General features: G+C 44.5%; 1 protein-coding gene across 3 annotated transcripts in view; it reads right to left on the reverse strand.

The window, feature by feature from the left end:
- Positions 1-4379: 4379 nt before the first annotated feature.
- The window catches only part of TRMO (tRNA methyltransferase O), a 31513-nt gene continuing 21368 nt past the window's right edge, over positions 4380-14524 (reverse strand). The window contains exons 5-6 of one of the 3 annotated variants that reach the window (XR_004177942.1): positions 12644-12931; positions 9303-10672 (exon numbers count right to left, since the gene is read on the reverse strand). Coding sequence is in view for 1 of the 3 variants with exons in the window: in XM_031654342.1 (XP_031510202.1) it covers positions 4467-4516 (50 nt within the window). In the remaining 2 variants the exon portion in view is untranslated. Of the gene's footprint in view, positions 4517-9302; positions 10673-12639; positions 12932-14524 lie in introns of those variants that run through there. The other 2 variants (XR_004177943.1, XM_031654342.1) reach the window with 2 other exon arrangements.

The following is a 14524-nucleotide window of genomic DNA, read 5'->3' on the forward strand; positions in this document are numbered from 1 at the left end:
TCAAAACAACAAAATTGTTAAGATGTTTTCATATCTAAACAACATTTGGGTGTTCTAAAGTAACCACCAGCTAACACAATGGTTTGCTCCTATACTACCTATGAAAGGAATGACAAAAGGAATAATTCGGTTTGTATAGAATATTGTGCATTATAGTCATAACTGCTATAAGAACTCCCAAATCAGGGTGGTGTGCAGGTTAGGGCAGAGTTTTGGGAGAGGTGAATTGTTCTGTACAAAAAGGAGAAGAATCATAATGCTGCGGGGAGGGGAGGGACCTGGGAGAGGGGAGTGAGCAGCCAGCAGGGCGGGGCACCGCCTGAATGAAGGACAGAAGGTGAGAGCCCTTAGGGGCACAGCAGCACAAAAGACTTTGGGAGAAAAGGAATTAATGAGAGGGAATTTTAAGTTGTTTGCCATGGTGTGTGCTATGGGCCTCCTTCCCTCCTGTCATCCTTACACTGTCTTTAGAAAAGTCATTTTTTGTGTGTGAAAGGGGATTCTCCTGGAAGTATTGAAGGATGCAGGGATGAACTGTTGGTTTGTTTCTGAGATGGAGTCTTGCTCTGTCACTCAGGCTGGAGTACAGTGGTGTGATCTCAGCTCACTGCAACCTTCACCTCTTGGGTTCAAGTGATTCTCATGCTCCAGCCCCCTGAGTAGCTGGGGTTACAGGCATGTGCCACCAGGCCTGGCTAATTTTCATATTTTTAGTAGAGACAGGGTTTCACCATGTTGGCCAGGGTGGTCTCAAACTCCTGACCCCAAGTGATCTGCTCACCTCAGCCTCCCAAACTGCTGGGATTATAGGCGTGAGCCACTGCACCTGGCCTGCAAGGATGAATTGTATATGCGTGTTGATGCAAGGCAAAAACACATCATGAAGGGAAGCTGGAATGGAAATCTCCAGGGTAAATTCCTGGAAATGAGAAAGACTTTCAAAAGCTGTGGAATTGAGGGGGTGTCAAGCTGAGATCTCAAGGGGTAATGGACCCAATTAATGCCTAGGTTCTAGGTGGGAGAAACAGGAAGTAGCATAAGGGATATATCTGACATGATGAAAAGATGGAGTTGGAGAATAGGAAGGCCCAGAGAAGGATGGGGAGATTTAGAAGGAGCTAGAGGGTTAAGGGTCTTCTGGACTAAATAGTGGGGGTGGGGGAGACTATGAGGTCACCTGGCACTCTTTGTCCTTCCCATGCCCACCCTAGAGAAACTGAAGCCCAGACGCCAGCAGAGATTAAATCTTTTTTTTTTTTCATCTCTCTTCCTACTTTTCTAAATGAATTATTACGTTAGCCCAGAGAGACAACTAAGATGGGAACTCTCAGGAAAGAAGACAGCATCATCTTTATGGACAGGGAGAGGTTAGGGTTGAGACTAGGGCTTCTACTCAACACTCACAGACCATCTATCTGGATGTGGTAGAGGGGTTCAGGGAAAATTCCCAGCCAGGGATTGAATTATTAAGAGTTCAGAATAACCGAGGGGAAGCAGAGTCTTCACCCTGTTCATCAGTCCTTTCCATTTAGTTGTGCTGGCCAAGCCTTTCTTTCGTTTTAGGGCTGATCTGAATAGCAACACTGAGCCTCTGAAAGCTTCCAGTCGGAGGCTGGAGCCCTAGTGCTGTCCTTGTGGAGCTGAATCCCATCTCAAGGAGCAAACCCTATTGGAGATTTTGTCCCCTTCCTCAAGAGAGGAATACACAGATAACCCTTCTCTACGGTTTTCAAAAGAAGAAAATAGAAAAACGCTTTTACCCACGTTACAAATGAATAAAAAGGAAGTAACATAAAGCTCCATTCCTGCAGTGGAGAAACACTACCCATGAGCACGGTCGACCTAGAGAGGAGAGACAGCATTGGACCTCAGCCCTCCTTCCTTTCTTGTCTTTTAGCATCAATGCAGAGAGAAGAGGAGCAGCAAAGAGGGTGCATTTCCAGGAAAGTGTCTTAGTCCGTTTGGGCTGCAATAACAGAATACCATAGGCCCATAGACTAAGTGGCTGAAATTGATCTCTCGCAGTTCTGAAGGGTGGGAAGGTCTAAATCAGGGCACTGGCAGATTCAGTATCTGGTGAGGCCCACTATGTCCTCCCATAGTAAAACAGACAACAGGGTTCTCAAGGGTCTCTTTTATTAGGCCACTAATCCCATTCATGAAGGCTCCTCCCCCACAATCTACTCACCTCCCAAAGGCCCCACTTCCTAATACTGTTGGACCAGGGATTAGGATTTCAACACATGAACTGGGGGGATATAAACATTCAGTCAATAGTAGAAGGTTCTGCCTGTTCAGCCTAGAACTCTCAAGGTCTAACCTTAATCTCTCCTTTCGCATGAGGACCCCGGTCTACAGCCTCTAAGGCTGTGTCAGCTGCTAGAGCTCATTACTCTCAGAAGACAAAGCCCCCAGCAGGGACACTCAAAAAAAGGAATCTGAATCTGGAATACTTAGCTGATTGCCTGCTCTGTCCATCCCCTGAAATGAAAGAATGATAGAGACGGCCCATGGGCCTCACCCACTAGATGGCGCTGTGCGATGCAGTGGGAAGAGTAGCTAGAGGTGAACCTTTGAGGTTCTGATTTTGGACAAATCATTTAACTTCCCTGAGGCTCAGATTCCTCCTTGAGATACACTTGGCCTGTATCCCCTACAGCACAGGTATGTAGATCACACGGGATAATGTGTAAGAAAGCACTTTTAAGTATAACACGTGGTGACATACTTGAGCTTGTGGACTGTTGTCACTGACCACTCCACTCTGTACCAGCGGCTGGGGCTGTCAGAGTCTAGTGTCCCAGGACCTTCCCCAGTCTTCTCTATGAACCCTTTGCTCCTACCTTCACCACATGTGACCGAGTCCCCTGGTTTCCCAGCTGGGAGAGATTGCCAGAAAGGAGCTTATGTTGACACTGGACTTGCTTGCTCTTTGGAAAAGCAGGTATTGATTAATCTCTTCGCCTTTCCTGTACCCCTTTTCCTAGCATGGCCTGTGTGACTCCAGGGCCCTAGTGCTGCTGGGGTTGGCATGGGAGGGGAATCCCACAGGAAGGGAATGTGAAAGAAAGCCCCAGCATGAGGAACAAGGGAAGTGCCACAATGCCCATGATGTGGGAGAATGTAACTCCCACCAGGCCTGCTGGGCCTTCTACCTATCCCCATTCTGCCTTTTTTTTTTTTTTTTTGAGATGGAGTCTTGCTCTGTCACCCAGGCTGGTGTGCAATGGTGCAATCTCACCTCACTGCAACCTCCACCTCCTGGGTTCAAGCGACTCTCCTGCCTCAGCCTCCTGAGTAGCTGGGATTACAGGCACCTGCCATCACACCTAGCTAATTTTTGTACTTTTTGTAGAGACAAGGTCACCATGTTTGCCAGGCTGGTCTCGAACTCCTGACCTCAAGCAATCCTTCTCCCTTGGCCTCCTAAAGTGCTGAGATTACAGGTGTGAGCCATCGTGCCCAGCCCCCATTCTGCTTCTGACTGAAGCTTGTATCTCCTGACTTTTGCAGCCATCTGGGCAGGCTTCCTGATGACGGCAGCTTGCAGCAAGATGATTCCTGCTGGGAGGGTCAAGTAGATTGACCATAGAAGCTGAACTTTTGCTGTTTATGGGGGTTGGGGAAGACGCTACTCCTTCCGGTTCCCCTTTAACTTCCACAGCTCCTCTGCCTGGGCCCTCCCTCCCTCAGACACCTGTCTCTAGCCGACTCTGCCAGCAGGTGTTAAGACGGTAGCTTGTCTTCCTCAGCCCTGATATCCAGGAGCTCTAGAGATACAAGTCACAAAGAGAGTGCATTTCTAGGTTAAGGAAGAGAGAAATGCAGGAGGGATTTTTCCCAAACAATGGGAAAAATCAACTGAAATCTTCTGGGTCTACTTTACAGTCAATGTCTTGCTGATGTGCAAAACACCACAGGCTCCCAACCCTTGTGGAATACTGAAGACAAATCAGTCTGGACACTTCTCAGCAGCTCCCAGATCCCAAAACCTGGCAGAACCATTTCCAACATGAATAGAGCCAGCTCTTCTGGGGTCTGCCCTCTGCACAGCGAGTTCCTGGAGGTTACAGTCCTGGTCTCTGGTAGTTGATCCCCACTAGATTTTCCATTTGTCTTATTCAGTGCTCTCCTAATGGCCCCCAGCCTAATTTAGGCTGAAGAATCTGCATTGCATCCCCCGCCCCTGTCCCAATCCCAGCCCCACCTCAGGCCCACCTTCAATCCTCTCTCCCATTCTAACTCTCACCCCAGATTAGGGCCTGTGGGGTATCTTTCCCTAGAGCCCAGGAAGAGGTACAGTCTCTCATCCCAAGGGAAATTCAATACCTGAATTGGCACTTGTTGCAAAAGCAACTAGAATATTTGTGGCATTTACCTTTTTTTTTTTTTTGGTCCAAAGATCTCAGGAAACCTCGAATCCTTTGGCTCTCAACATTCCTCAGGATAGCGTGGCCTCTCAGACCTCAGCACCCATCTCCATCCTTGCTGGAGAATGTCCCGTCAGCAGCAGGATCTGGGGGCAATAGGAGCACCACCATTGAAAAAGCGTCATCCAACACCAGCCCCACCTGGCACAGATACAGCCTGAGAACAAATTCTCATCCAAAGGGCAAGCGTGGACACATACAGTCCTCTGTGGTAAGGGTCAAAGCAGCAAGGAAAGATCTAAGAAAGATGGCACCAAGGTGACCGGAAGCTTCCTGTGAGAGGCCCAGCAAAGTTCCAGTAGGGAATGACAGGCAGAGTATGGAGCCCAACTTGAGGAAGGATAAAAAGGAAAAAAAAAATCTATTCTGGTGCTTAAAAAGCTACCCCATGAGGAGCCTAAGGTCCAACTCTGAGGAGACAAGAAATAGCTTGAAGTGTCACTAAAGGAATGACTTATCTGGGGTCCAAAAGAGAACCTAGACCAGAGCCATTCACTTGAACAAGAAGTTGGACGAATGTCCCAGGCTGGAGACCACTGGCATGGTTCATGACTCTTGCCAACTATATACCGCCCCCTTCTGGGAAGTCCTGTATCTTCCTGGAAACGGAAACCTTGGCACCCTCAGTGAATCAGAATACTGCCTGAATACCTCTTGGAAGCTTTCCTTTCTTGATTCAAGTGCTACATAGGCACTAGAAGCCCAGGTGGTATGGTTTTGAGTGTGGCAGAGGTAGAGGTATAGCTTACCTCTCAAGGTGGTTGAATCCATAAAACTTAAGGTGACAGAGGCCCAATCATGGCTCTTCCCAAGTCCACCTTTCTCCCTCAGCCACCCATGCTTCCATGATGGCTAAGCTGAGGTTGCTTAGATCCTTGAAATAAACCGTTAGATAAGTTGAAGCCAGCAGACAAGAGAATCACAAAAAAATTCAGTCCTCACCCCAGAGATTCCTTCCCTGCTCCCTCAGCTATAAGCAGGAAGTCCAGAAGGCCCTGAGATTTGGTCACAGAGGACTGTGAGTCCAAGAAGGAAAGCAGGCAAACTTTTAAGCTCCTCTTACCATCTTCATGGACAAAGCGTGTCAGAGTGAGACTGTAAGGGGGACAAGAGAGGCAGTCCAAAATCACTTCAAGTCCGACAATGGCAGGACATACCCAATGGATGAGAGTGGAGTTATGTCCCAACAGACTCTGGCCATAGAGGAGCAGTACCTAGAGGCAGAGGACAGAGGGCAGAGGGTCTGAAGCGGCTCAGCACAGGGGAGAGCATCTTCTCAGAGTTTTCACTTTAGGGAAAAGATGTTGGAGATTTAGGGATTCCTTCAAGAGCCACGATGTCGAGGAGATAGGAAGTCCAAGGAGACTCCAACTACTAAGCCACACCCAGAAGATGTCCTGAAAGCCAGTGAGCCAGGAGATGTCCAGAAGCTAAATGGCCATCTGAGTGGTCAAGGGCTCCAGTGACCAAGAAATGCCCCCCATCACCAACAGTACTGGTGCCCAAGATCTGGAATGTCTAAGCCTTAAAGATGAGTTGAGGCTCAAACTGGAGATAAAACTGCCAAGCCAGCCTCAGGTTTCCCAATGACGTGCCCCTTGCCTCAAATAGCCTAGCTACTCCATTTCCTTTTTGAGTGAGTTTTGATAGTTTGTGTCTTTCAAGGAATTGGTCTATTTCATCTAAGATATCAATTTATGAGCATAGAGTTGTGTGTAGTATTCCCTTAATATCTTTTTAGTATCTGTAAGGCCTGTAGTAATGTCATCTTTTTCATTCCTGATATATTAGGAATCTGTCTTCTTTTTTTTCTTGGCCAATCGGGCTAGAAGTTTATCAATTTTATTAATCCTTTTAAATAACCAGGTTTTTGTTCACTAATATTCCTCTGTTGTTCCGTTTTCAATTTCATTGAGTTCTGCTACAATAAATCATTTAATTTCTGTTTTATAACTTTTCTCTGGATGCTTTCAAAATAGTTTTCACTACCTCTCATTTCCAGTAGATTAATGATGATGTGTCTGGACATTGTTTTCTTTGAATTTATCCTATTTCAGATTTGTGGAGTTTCTTCTTTTTCTCTTTTCGTTCTTTTTTTTGTTTTGTTTTTTTGTTTTTAGACAGGGCCTTGCTCTTTCACCTAGGTTGGAGTGCAGTGTGCGATGGTGCAATCATGGCTCACTGCAGTCTCAACCTCCCAGGCTCAAGTAATCCTTTCACCTCAGCCTCCCAAGTAGCTGAGACATGCCACCAGTCCTGGCTTTTTTGTTTTCTTTTTCTTTTTTTTTTTTTTAAGAGACCGGAATCTCCCTATGTTGGCCAGACTGGTCTCAAACTCCTGGGCTCAAGTGATCCCCCACCCTTGTTCTCCAAAGTGCTGGGATTATAGGTGTGTGCCTGGCCTTGCTGATTTCTTAAATCTATGTATCTTTCACCAAATTTGGGGAGTGTTTAGCCATTATTTCATCAATTTTTATTTTTGCCATCTTTTTCACCTCTCCTTCAGGAATACAATGGCATGCATATGCATGACCTTTAATATTGTCCCATAAATTCTTGATGCTCTGTTCATTTTTTAAGTGTTTTTCCTCTGTGTTCTTCAGATTGGATCATTTCAAGTTCCAATCATTGCAAGTTCACTGACTCACTAACTCTCTTCTCTGTCACTTTCACTTTGATATGGAGCCCATTAAACTGAATTTTTATTTTAGATATTGTAGTGTTTAATCCTAAAATTCCATAGGGGTTTTTGTGTTTTTTTTTTTTTTGTTTTTTTTTTTTTTGTAGTTTCTATTTCTCTCCTGAGAACTTCTATCTTTCCATTCATTTCAGGAGTGTTCACCTTTAGTTCTTATAGGACAACTATAACAACTTCTTTAAAGTCTTTGATAATTCCAACATCTGAGTCATCTTGGGACTGGCATCTATTGGTTGTCTTTCCATTGATAATAAATTTTCCTAGTACTTTTTTGAGTGATTTTGGATTATAGCTTAGACATTTTGAATACATCATATGTCATTTAATGACAGACATATGTTCTGAGAAATGCATCACCACTTTTGTCATTGTGCAAACACCATAGAGTGTACTTACACAAAACCAGATGGTATAGCATACTACACATCTAGGCTACATGGTATATCTTATTGCTCCTAGGCTACAAACCTGTACAGCATGTTACTGTACTGAATACTGCATGCAATTGTAACACAGTGGTATTTGTGTACCTACATATATCTAAACAGGAAAAGAAACAGTAAAACTATGATATTAGGATCTCAAGGGACCACTGTTGTATATGCAGCCCATTTTTGACCAAAACATTGTTATATGGTACACGACTGTATTATGCTGTGAGACTCTGGATCCTATTAAAGTCCTCTGGAGAACACTGATTTTTTTTTTTAACCTAACAATTTTTCCCAGTTAGGTTTAGACCACAAATTATGACTCACTTTCTGTGGACAAAGGTTCCAAAGTCAGTTCAGTTTTCAAAGCCATCCCCTGTCTCAGCCTCCCATTTAACATCACTTGCTTTCCCTTGGCACATTAGTTTTAATCATTAATTATTTATGTCATCCTACTGTATTTTTAAGGTATTGTCATACGTGACCTTGTATCTTGGCAAAGATCAGATATTAGGCAAAAAACTAAGAAATACAAATCTCCAGCTCCAGTATGATGAGGAAGTCCCTGCCTTGAGGTCCCTGAGTGCCCTGGATGCCTTTCCTATCCCCTCTTGGACTCAGATCCTGCCTTGGTTCTTCCAGTTCTCTCATATCTCAACTCCTCCCCTAATCCCAGCAGAACCTGAACTCCCAAGTCCGTTGGCAACTCTACTGCACCTCCAACACAGGCTCTGCTCCATCACCTGCCAACATTACAGCATGGCCTTTCTCCTAGGTCTGCCCACCTCTGCATCAGTAGAGCCACCTTATCCAGAGGGGCACAGCCAATCTTGGACTCCAAGCCTCCCCTTTACTGTTGACTCAAGTGACTGAGCTCAGACTTCCCATTCTGACAGTGGCAAGGTCCAGCCCTAGGTATGCGGGAAGAGCAATTCCTACCACTCACATAGCCTAGCTCACTACCTGCAAGTAGACAGTGAACCAGTGGGTGGAGCTGACGAGTGAGTGGATCTGCAGGCAGAGACTCCAGACTGGATGAACCACACAGTTTTGGCAAGCATTGGGTCAAGGAGCTCTCTGGTGGCTCAGCCCTGCCAGCAACATCATCCACATGGGCGCCTGTCTTCTGCCTGGAGGCACAGCACCTTATTCATAACCCTGTCTCTGGAAGAACAGAAAACATCAGTGCACCCTCAGGGACAAAGTTGCCCGGATTTAGCCAGTTTGCCTGTTCCAAATTGGCTCAGCTCCACAGCCAATGTATGACCCGGCTGGTTTTTGGTATTGCGATCCATATGTTATGCTCTAGGAAAAAGTAAAAATGCCTCTAACCATATTTACTAAATGGAAGAGAGGGAGGATATATAGTTATCTATTTAAATATATATGTCTTATTTATTTAATTTATTTATTTATTGAGATAGAGTCTCGCTCTGTCACCCAGGCTGAAGTGCAGTGCGCGATCTCAGCTCACTGCAAACTCCGCTTCCCAGGTTCAAGCAATTCTCCCGCCTTAGCCTCCTGAGTAGCTGGGATTATAGGCGTGTGCCACCACACCTGGCTATTTTTTGTATTTTTAGTAGAGATGGGGTTTCACCACGTTGGCCGGGCTGGTCTCAAACTCCTGACCTCAAGTGATCCACCCGCCTCAGCCTCCCAAAGTGCTGGGATTACAGGTGTGAGCCACTGTGTCCAGCCTAACTTATTTATTAAGATGCACTAACATATCCAATCCATTCCAGCTTGAGTTCTAGACATTTTACTTTCCTCATGTTCCACATATAAAAATAATGCATGTTTGTGATTAGACAGAAAATTCATAATGTACTGAACAGAATAAAGCAAAAAGTCCCCTTCTGCAGTGAGTCCCGAGAATCCACCCCAAGGTAACCATTGTTAGCATATTTTTGTTTATCCTTCTAGAAATTTTCCACAGATGTGCAAACATGGGTTTGTGTAACCTCCTCATTTTACATATATGAATGGGATAATACATACTTGCCATTTATATCCTATTCATATGTTTTCTCACATGGCTACATAAATAAATCCTTTAAAAATAAAGTCTCTGACTTAGAAGCATGTGATATCCCAAAAATGTAACCTTTCTGTAATAACCTTTCTGGAATTCAATATAACCTTTCTGTAAATAACCTTTCTGGAACTCAAAATGAGTTTCAGAAAAATAATGTTCTAAATCGAGGAGTGGGATCAGGGGTTTTTCTGTAAAGGGCCAGATTGTATGTTCGGTTTTGCCCACCAGTCTCTGTCATGTCTTCTTCTCTGGGTTTTTTGTTTTTGTTTTGTTTTGCTTATGATCCTTTAAAAATGTAAAGACCAATCTTAGCTCTCAGATAGTGCCAAAACAGGCTGTGGGCCAGATTTGGCCTTTGGACTATCATTTGCTGACCCCTTTTCTAAATGGTGGTTAGGGCCGCAGCTTAGCTCCCAGAAGCACAATTAATCCATAATATTACTGAGATACCAAACAAGATAATATATTTTAAATTGCATTGTAAAGTCTATACTAATATGAAGAATTATATAGTTTTTCAGAGTTTAGCATGGGATAACTTTTAAAAACAAAAGTTAACACAGAATTTAAAAATGTTTTTTATATCTTCAATTGGATGAAGAGTTAGATATATTAGTGAAGAATCTCAGCATTTTCAAGCTATCTATGAGGCAGAAGATAACATTGTATTACATCTAATCCTACTTTTTAAATTTTTATTTATTTATTTTTTTAGATACGGGGTCTTGCTCTGTTGCCCAGACTGCAGGACAGTAGCATGATCATAGCTCACTGCAGCCTTGAACTCCTGGGCTCAAGCAATCCTCCTGCCTCAGCCTCCTGAGTAGCTGGGACTACAGGCACACACCAGCATGCTTGGCTTCCTACCCTTTTTGTCAACACAACATAAACACACATTAACTCAAATGTGATTCTTGTGGTGTGAGTTCATATGCCAAGTGCCCCCCTCCACTGAAAAACAGCATATCACTGAGTTTCTGCACTGCGGGCATTGAAAATGCTCTTCTTCCATCTGGTGTTCACAGCCACATGCACTGGCCTAAACCTTGAACCTTCTGTGAATTGCATCTGCTGGAACCTACAAAGGCAGAGAAGGGGCAGAAAGGGTAAGAATAGGGTAAATGCTGGAGAGTCATTTTATGACTTACCTAGATCAGGAAACTAAATTTTTTGTTTTTGTCTGAGATAGGGTCTTTGTCTGCGGCCCAGGCTGAAGTTCTGCACCATGATCTCAGCTCACTGTAGCCTTGACTTCCTGGTTTCAGGTGATCCTCCCACCTCAGTCCCCCCACCCCCTGAGTAGCTGGGACCACAGGCATAAGCCACCACGCCCCGTTTTTTAATTTTGTGCTTATATAAATATATATACATTTGTATATATATTTGTATACCCCCAAAAATTTTTTTAGAGACGGGCTTTTGCCATGTTACCCAGACTGGTTCCAAATTCCTGGCCTCAAACGATCTGCCCACCCTCAGTGGCCCAAAGTGCTAGGATTACAAGCATGAGCTGCCATGCCGCACCAGGAAACTGATTTTTAACAACATAAACATCTCTATTATATATTTAATTGAGCTTTAAAACTTACGACTTGCCCCTTCTCCATCATAGAGGTAGGGCTTGTTTTAATAACCTCATGCTGTGATTACAATTTTATTTTCATATATATATATTTTCATATATATAAAAAAAATTATTATTTTTTTTTTGAGACAGAGTCTCGCTCTGTCACCCAGGCTGGAGTGCAGTGGTGTGATCTCGGCTCACTGCAAACTCCACCTCCCGGGTTCATGCCATTCTCCTGCCTCAGCCTCCCAAGTAGCTGGGACTACAGGCACCCGCCACCACGCCCAGCTATTTTTTTGTATTTTTAGTAGAGATGGGGTTTCACTATGTTAGCCAGGATGGTCTCGATCTCCTGACCTTGTGATCCACCTGCCTCGGCCTCCCAGAGTGCAGTCTGTTTCTTATACACCCAGTCTATTTTCTTATAAATGAAATGCAGAGATTCTCCTATAATACCTGGGCTAGGATTAGGAAAGAAAGTAGGAGAGAAAGGGTACTAAAAAAAAACCTGTGAGGAAGGGACTGAGCTGGTGACTGCCTGCCTGGGCAGTGAAGGTGGTCCATGGTACTGCACTTCTGTAACCCCAGAAAGGAAACCCAGATGACAGGGGGAAGATGTTTTGTGGCATCACTGAATCCTTTAGCGAGGAGCACTTTATGCTATTTCCCTTAGCAAAACATCATCTTGCTTGGTAAACACAGTCATTTTAATTTTTATGTATTTATTTATTTTGAGACAGAATCTGGCTCTGTCACCCAGGCTGGAGTGCAGTGGCATGATCTCAGCTCACTGCAACCTCCATCTCCTGAGCTCAAACAATCCTCCCACCTCAGCCTCTCGAGCCCAGCCTAAAAACATATTTCTATAATTAAAAAGACAGGCTGGGCACGGTGGTTCATGCCTGTAATCCCAGCACTTTAGGAGGCCGAGGCGGGCAGACCACTTGAGACCAGGAGTTCGAGACCGGCCTGGGCAACATGGTAAAACCCTGTCTCTACCAAAAATACAAAAACTAGCCGGTCATGGTGGCGTGTGCCTGTAGCCCCACTACTTGAGAGGCTGAGGTGATTAGATGGTTTGAGCCCAGGGGCAGAAATTGTAGTGAGCTATGACAGAGCCACTGCATGCCAGCCTGGGCAACAGAGAGAGACTCTGTCTCGAAAAAGAAAAAGAAAAAAAAATTAGCCGGGCATGGTGGCAAGCACCTGTGGTCCCAGTTACTCAGGAGGCTGAGGCAGGAGGATTACTTGAGCCTGGGAGGTCAAGGCTACAGTGAGCCGTGATTGCACCACTACACTCCAGCCTGGGCAACAGAGCAAGACTGCCTCAAAAAACAAAACAAAAACAGAAGCCATTCATACATTGAATTTTAGGGACCCCCCAGATCCCCTTGAAGTCTGCTTATCTAGCCAGGTAAGCCAGAACAGAGTGGTAGAGAAAGGCTATCAATAAAGAGAAGCACAATAAAAAATATTACCTACGTTTACAGGTCATTGAAGAGTTCAGAAGACACTTTCCCAAGCATTATCCTTGCAACAACTCTGTAAAGTCACAGAGCTGGAGGCAGGGTGCAGCGACTTGCCTGAGGTCACAAGCTAGCCCATGGCAGGGCAGAAAGTGCTTGAAGTTTCTGAGGCCAAGCCCAGTGCTCTTCACATTTCCCATCCTGCTTCCCAGGAGGTTCCATGCAGATCCTGTGGGAATGGGCGTTTCTGCGCTTATTCCTCTGTGCATTCTTCATGAGTGGTTGGATTTCCATGGACTTCACTCTGCCAAAGAGTCCTGTGCTGAATCATATGAACTGCTGACCTTCCAATAAACCAGCATGATTTGCTAAGCATCTGCTCTTGTACTAAGGCAGGCGGTAAGGCCAGGCTAGTGGGTTAGAATCCTAGCCATGCAGGTGACCAGCTTGAGCATGTTACTTAACCTCCACCCAATGTATGAAAAGCGCATAGTCCAGTTCCAAGGACATGATAAAAGTTCAGTAATGCAGACTTTCATTTTTATTGAATCTTCTCCTGCTTTCTCTGGGACTGCAGCATTTAAAAAACCCTACCAATAAGAGGTCGATTCACGTCAACTTCATTTTCTTCTCTCCAAGAAAAAAAGTCACACACACAGAAACAAAGTCAATGCCTTGTCCATGTGTGTTCATGGGCTTAGCTAATGAGTCACCTGGTTGTGCACAGATCCACTGCTGGAATAATCAATCCCACCCATGAAGCCAAGCTTACAATTTAAGAAAAATTTAATAAGTGCCACTCGTCTTTCTAATCTCTGCTCACATGTGACTGACAAGCATCAGTCAGCACTGCTTGTACAAGTTACTGTTCTTCAAAGCTGGGGCAGGTGGGCCAAATGCCAAAATTACCTAACCAGCTTGAACTCCTGGCGTTTTCCTCCAAGCCAGTGAAGGGGGGAAAAATACCCGCTATCAAGGGCTCCCCCTACAGGTACCAAAAAGCAAAGGCTAAAAAGAACTGTTCCCTTTCTTCTTTTGAAAAAGTTTCTAAGGCAGTCCTGAAACCGTAACTTTACTTGTTGACATAATCCCTTTTCCAAAACTCAGGCCAAAGAGTCTTAAGAATCTAAAGGACCAAGAATCAAGCAACCTCTTCCTCTTGACGTACTCACCTCCCACCTATAAAGGACCTCCCAAATGTGATTTTGATACAAATAGGACACAAAACGACTCTAGAGCTGTAACACTATTTTTGATAGTCATAATTATGGCACTTTTGAGTTTTCTTGTAGCTCATTTCCATCTCATTTTTAGGATTAGTGTATATTTGTGTGTGTGTGCATGAACGCACCAAAATAACTTCGATTCCAGACATAAAATCAATGACAGTTTTTAAACCACTTGATGGAAGGTTTGAGGGAACTTTTATCATTTACTTATTTTGTGCTACATTTCAGGTATATTTAATTTTCTGGGTTCGTGGAATAAGTTCCATGAACAGGTTCGTAAATGGTTGCCTGCTCTTGAAGGCTTCAAAAAAAAAAAAGCTTGGATGGATAAATAAAAAGTTTCCAAGACATAAAGGAACAGAGAGCTTGTTTCAAATTTGTGCTTCTATTTCTCTCTGAGGGATGGAAGTTCACCAACCAGAGATGCGCATTTCCTCACAAAGGACACTTGAAGTTGTGCCTACAGAGACAAATGCTCATACGGGGACTCAGGAAGGACTGGGGTTCAGAAGAGGCTTGAGATCGTGTTATGAGAAACAGCTGAAGAAAAATGGGGTGCTCAGCCTAGGGAAGACCAAGGGGTAGTATGACAGGCTAACTTGGGAGGGCGACCAGCCTGTGTGGCCTCTCTAGTGAGCAGAGCTGTCAGAGGACAGAGTGGATCTCAC

Source organism: Papio anubis, chromosome 13, assembly GCF_008728515.1.
Source record: "Papio anubis isolate 15944 chromosome 13, Panubis1.0, whole genome shotgun sequence".
Lineage (NCBI taxonomy): Eukaryota > Metazoa > Chordata > Mammalia > Primates > Cercopithecidae > Papio > Papio anubis.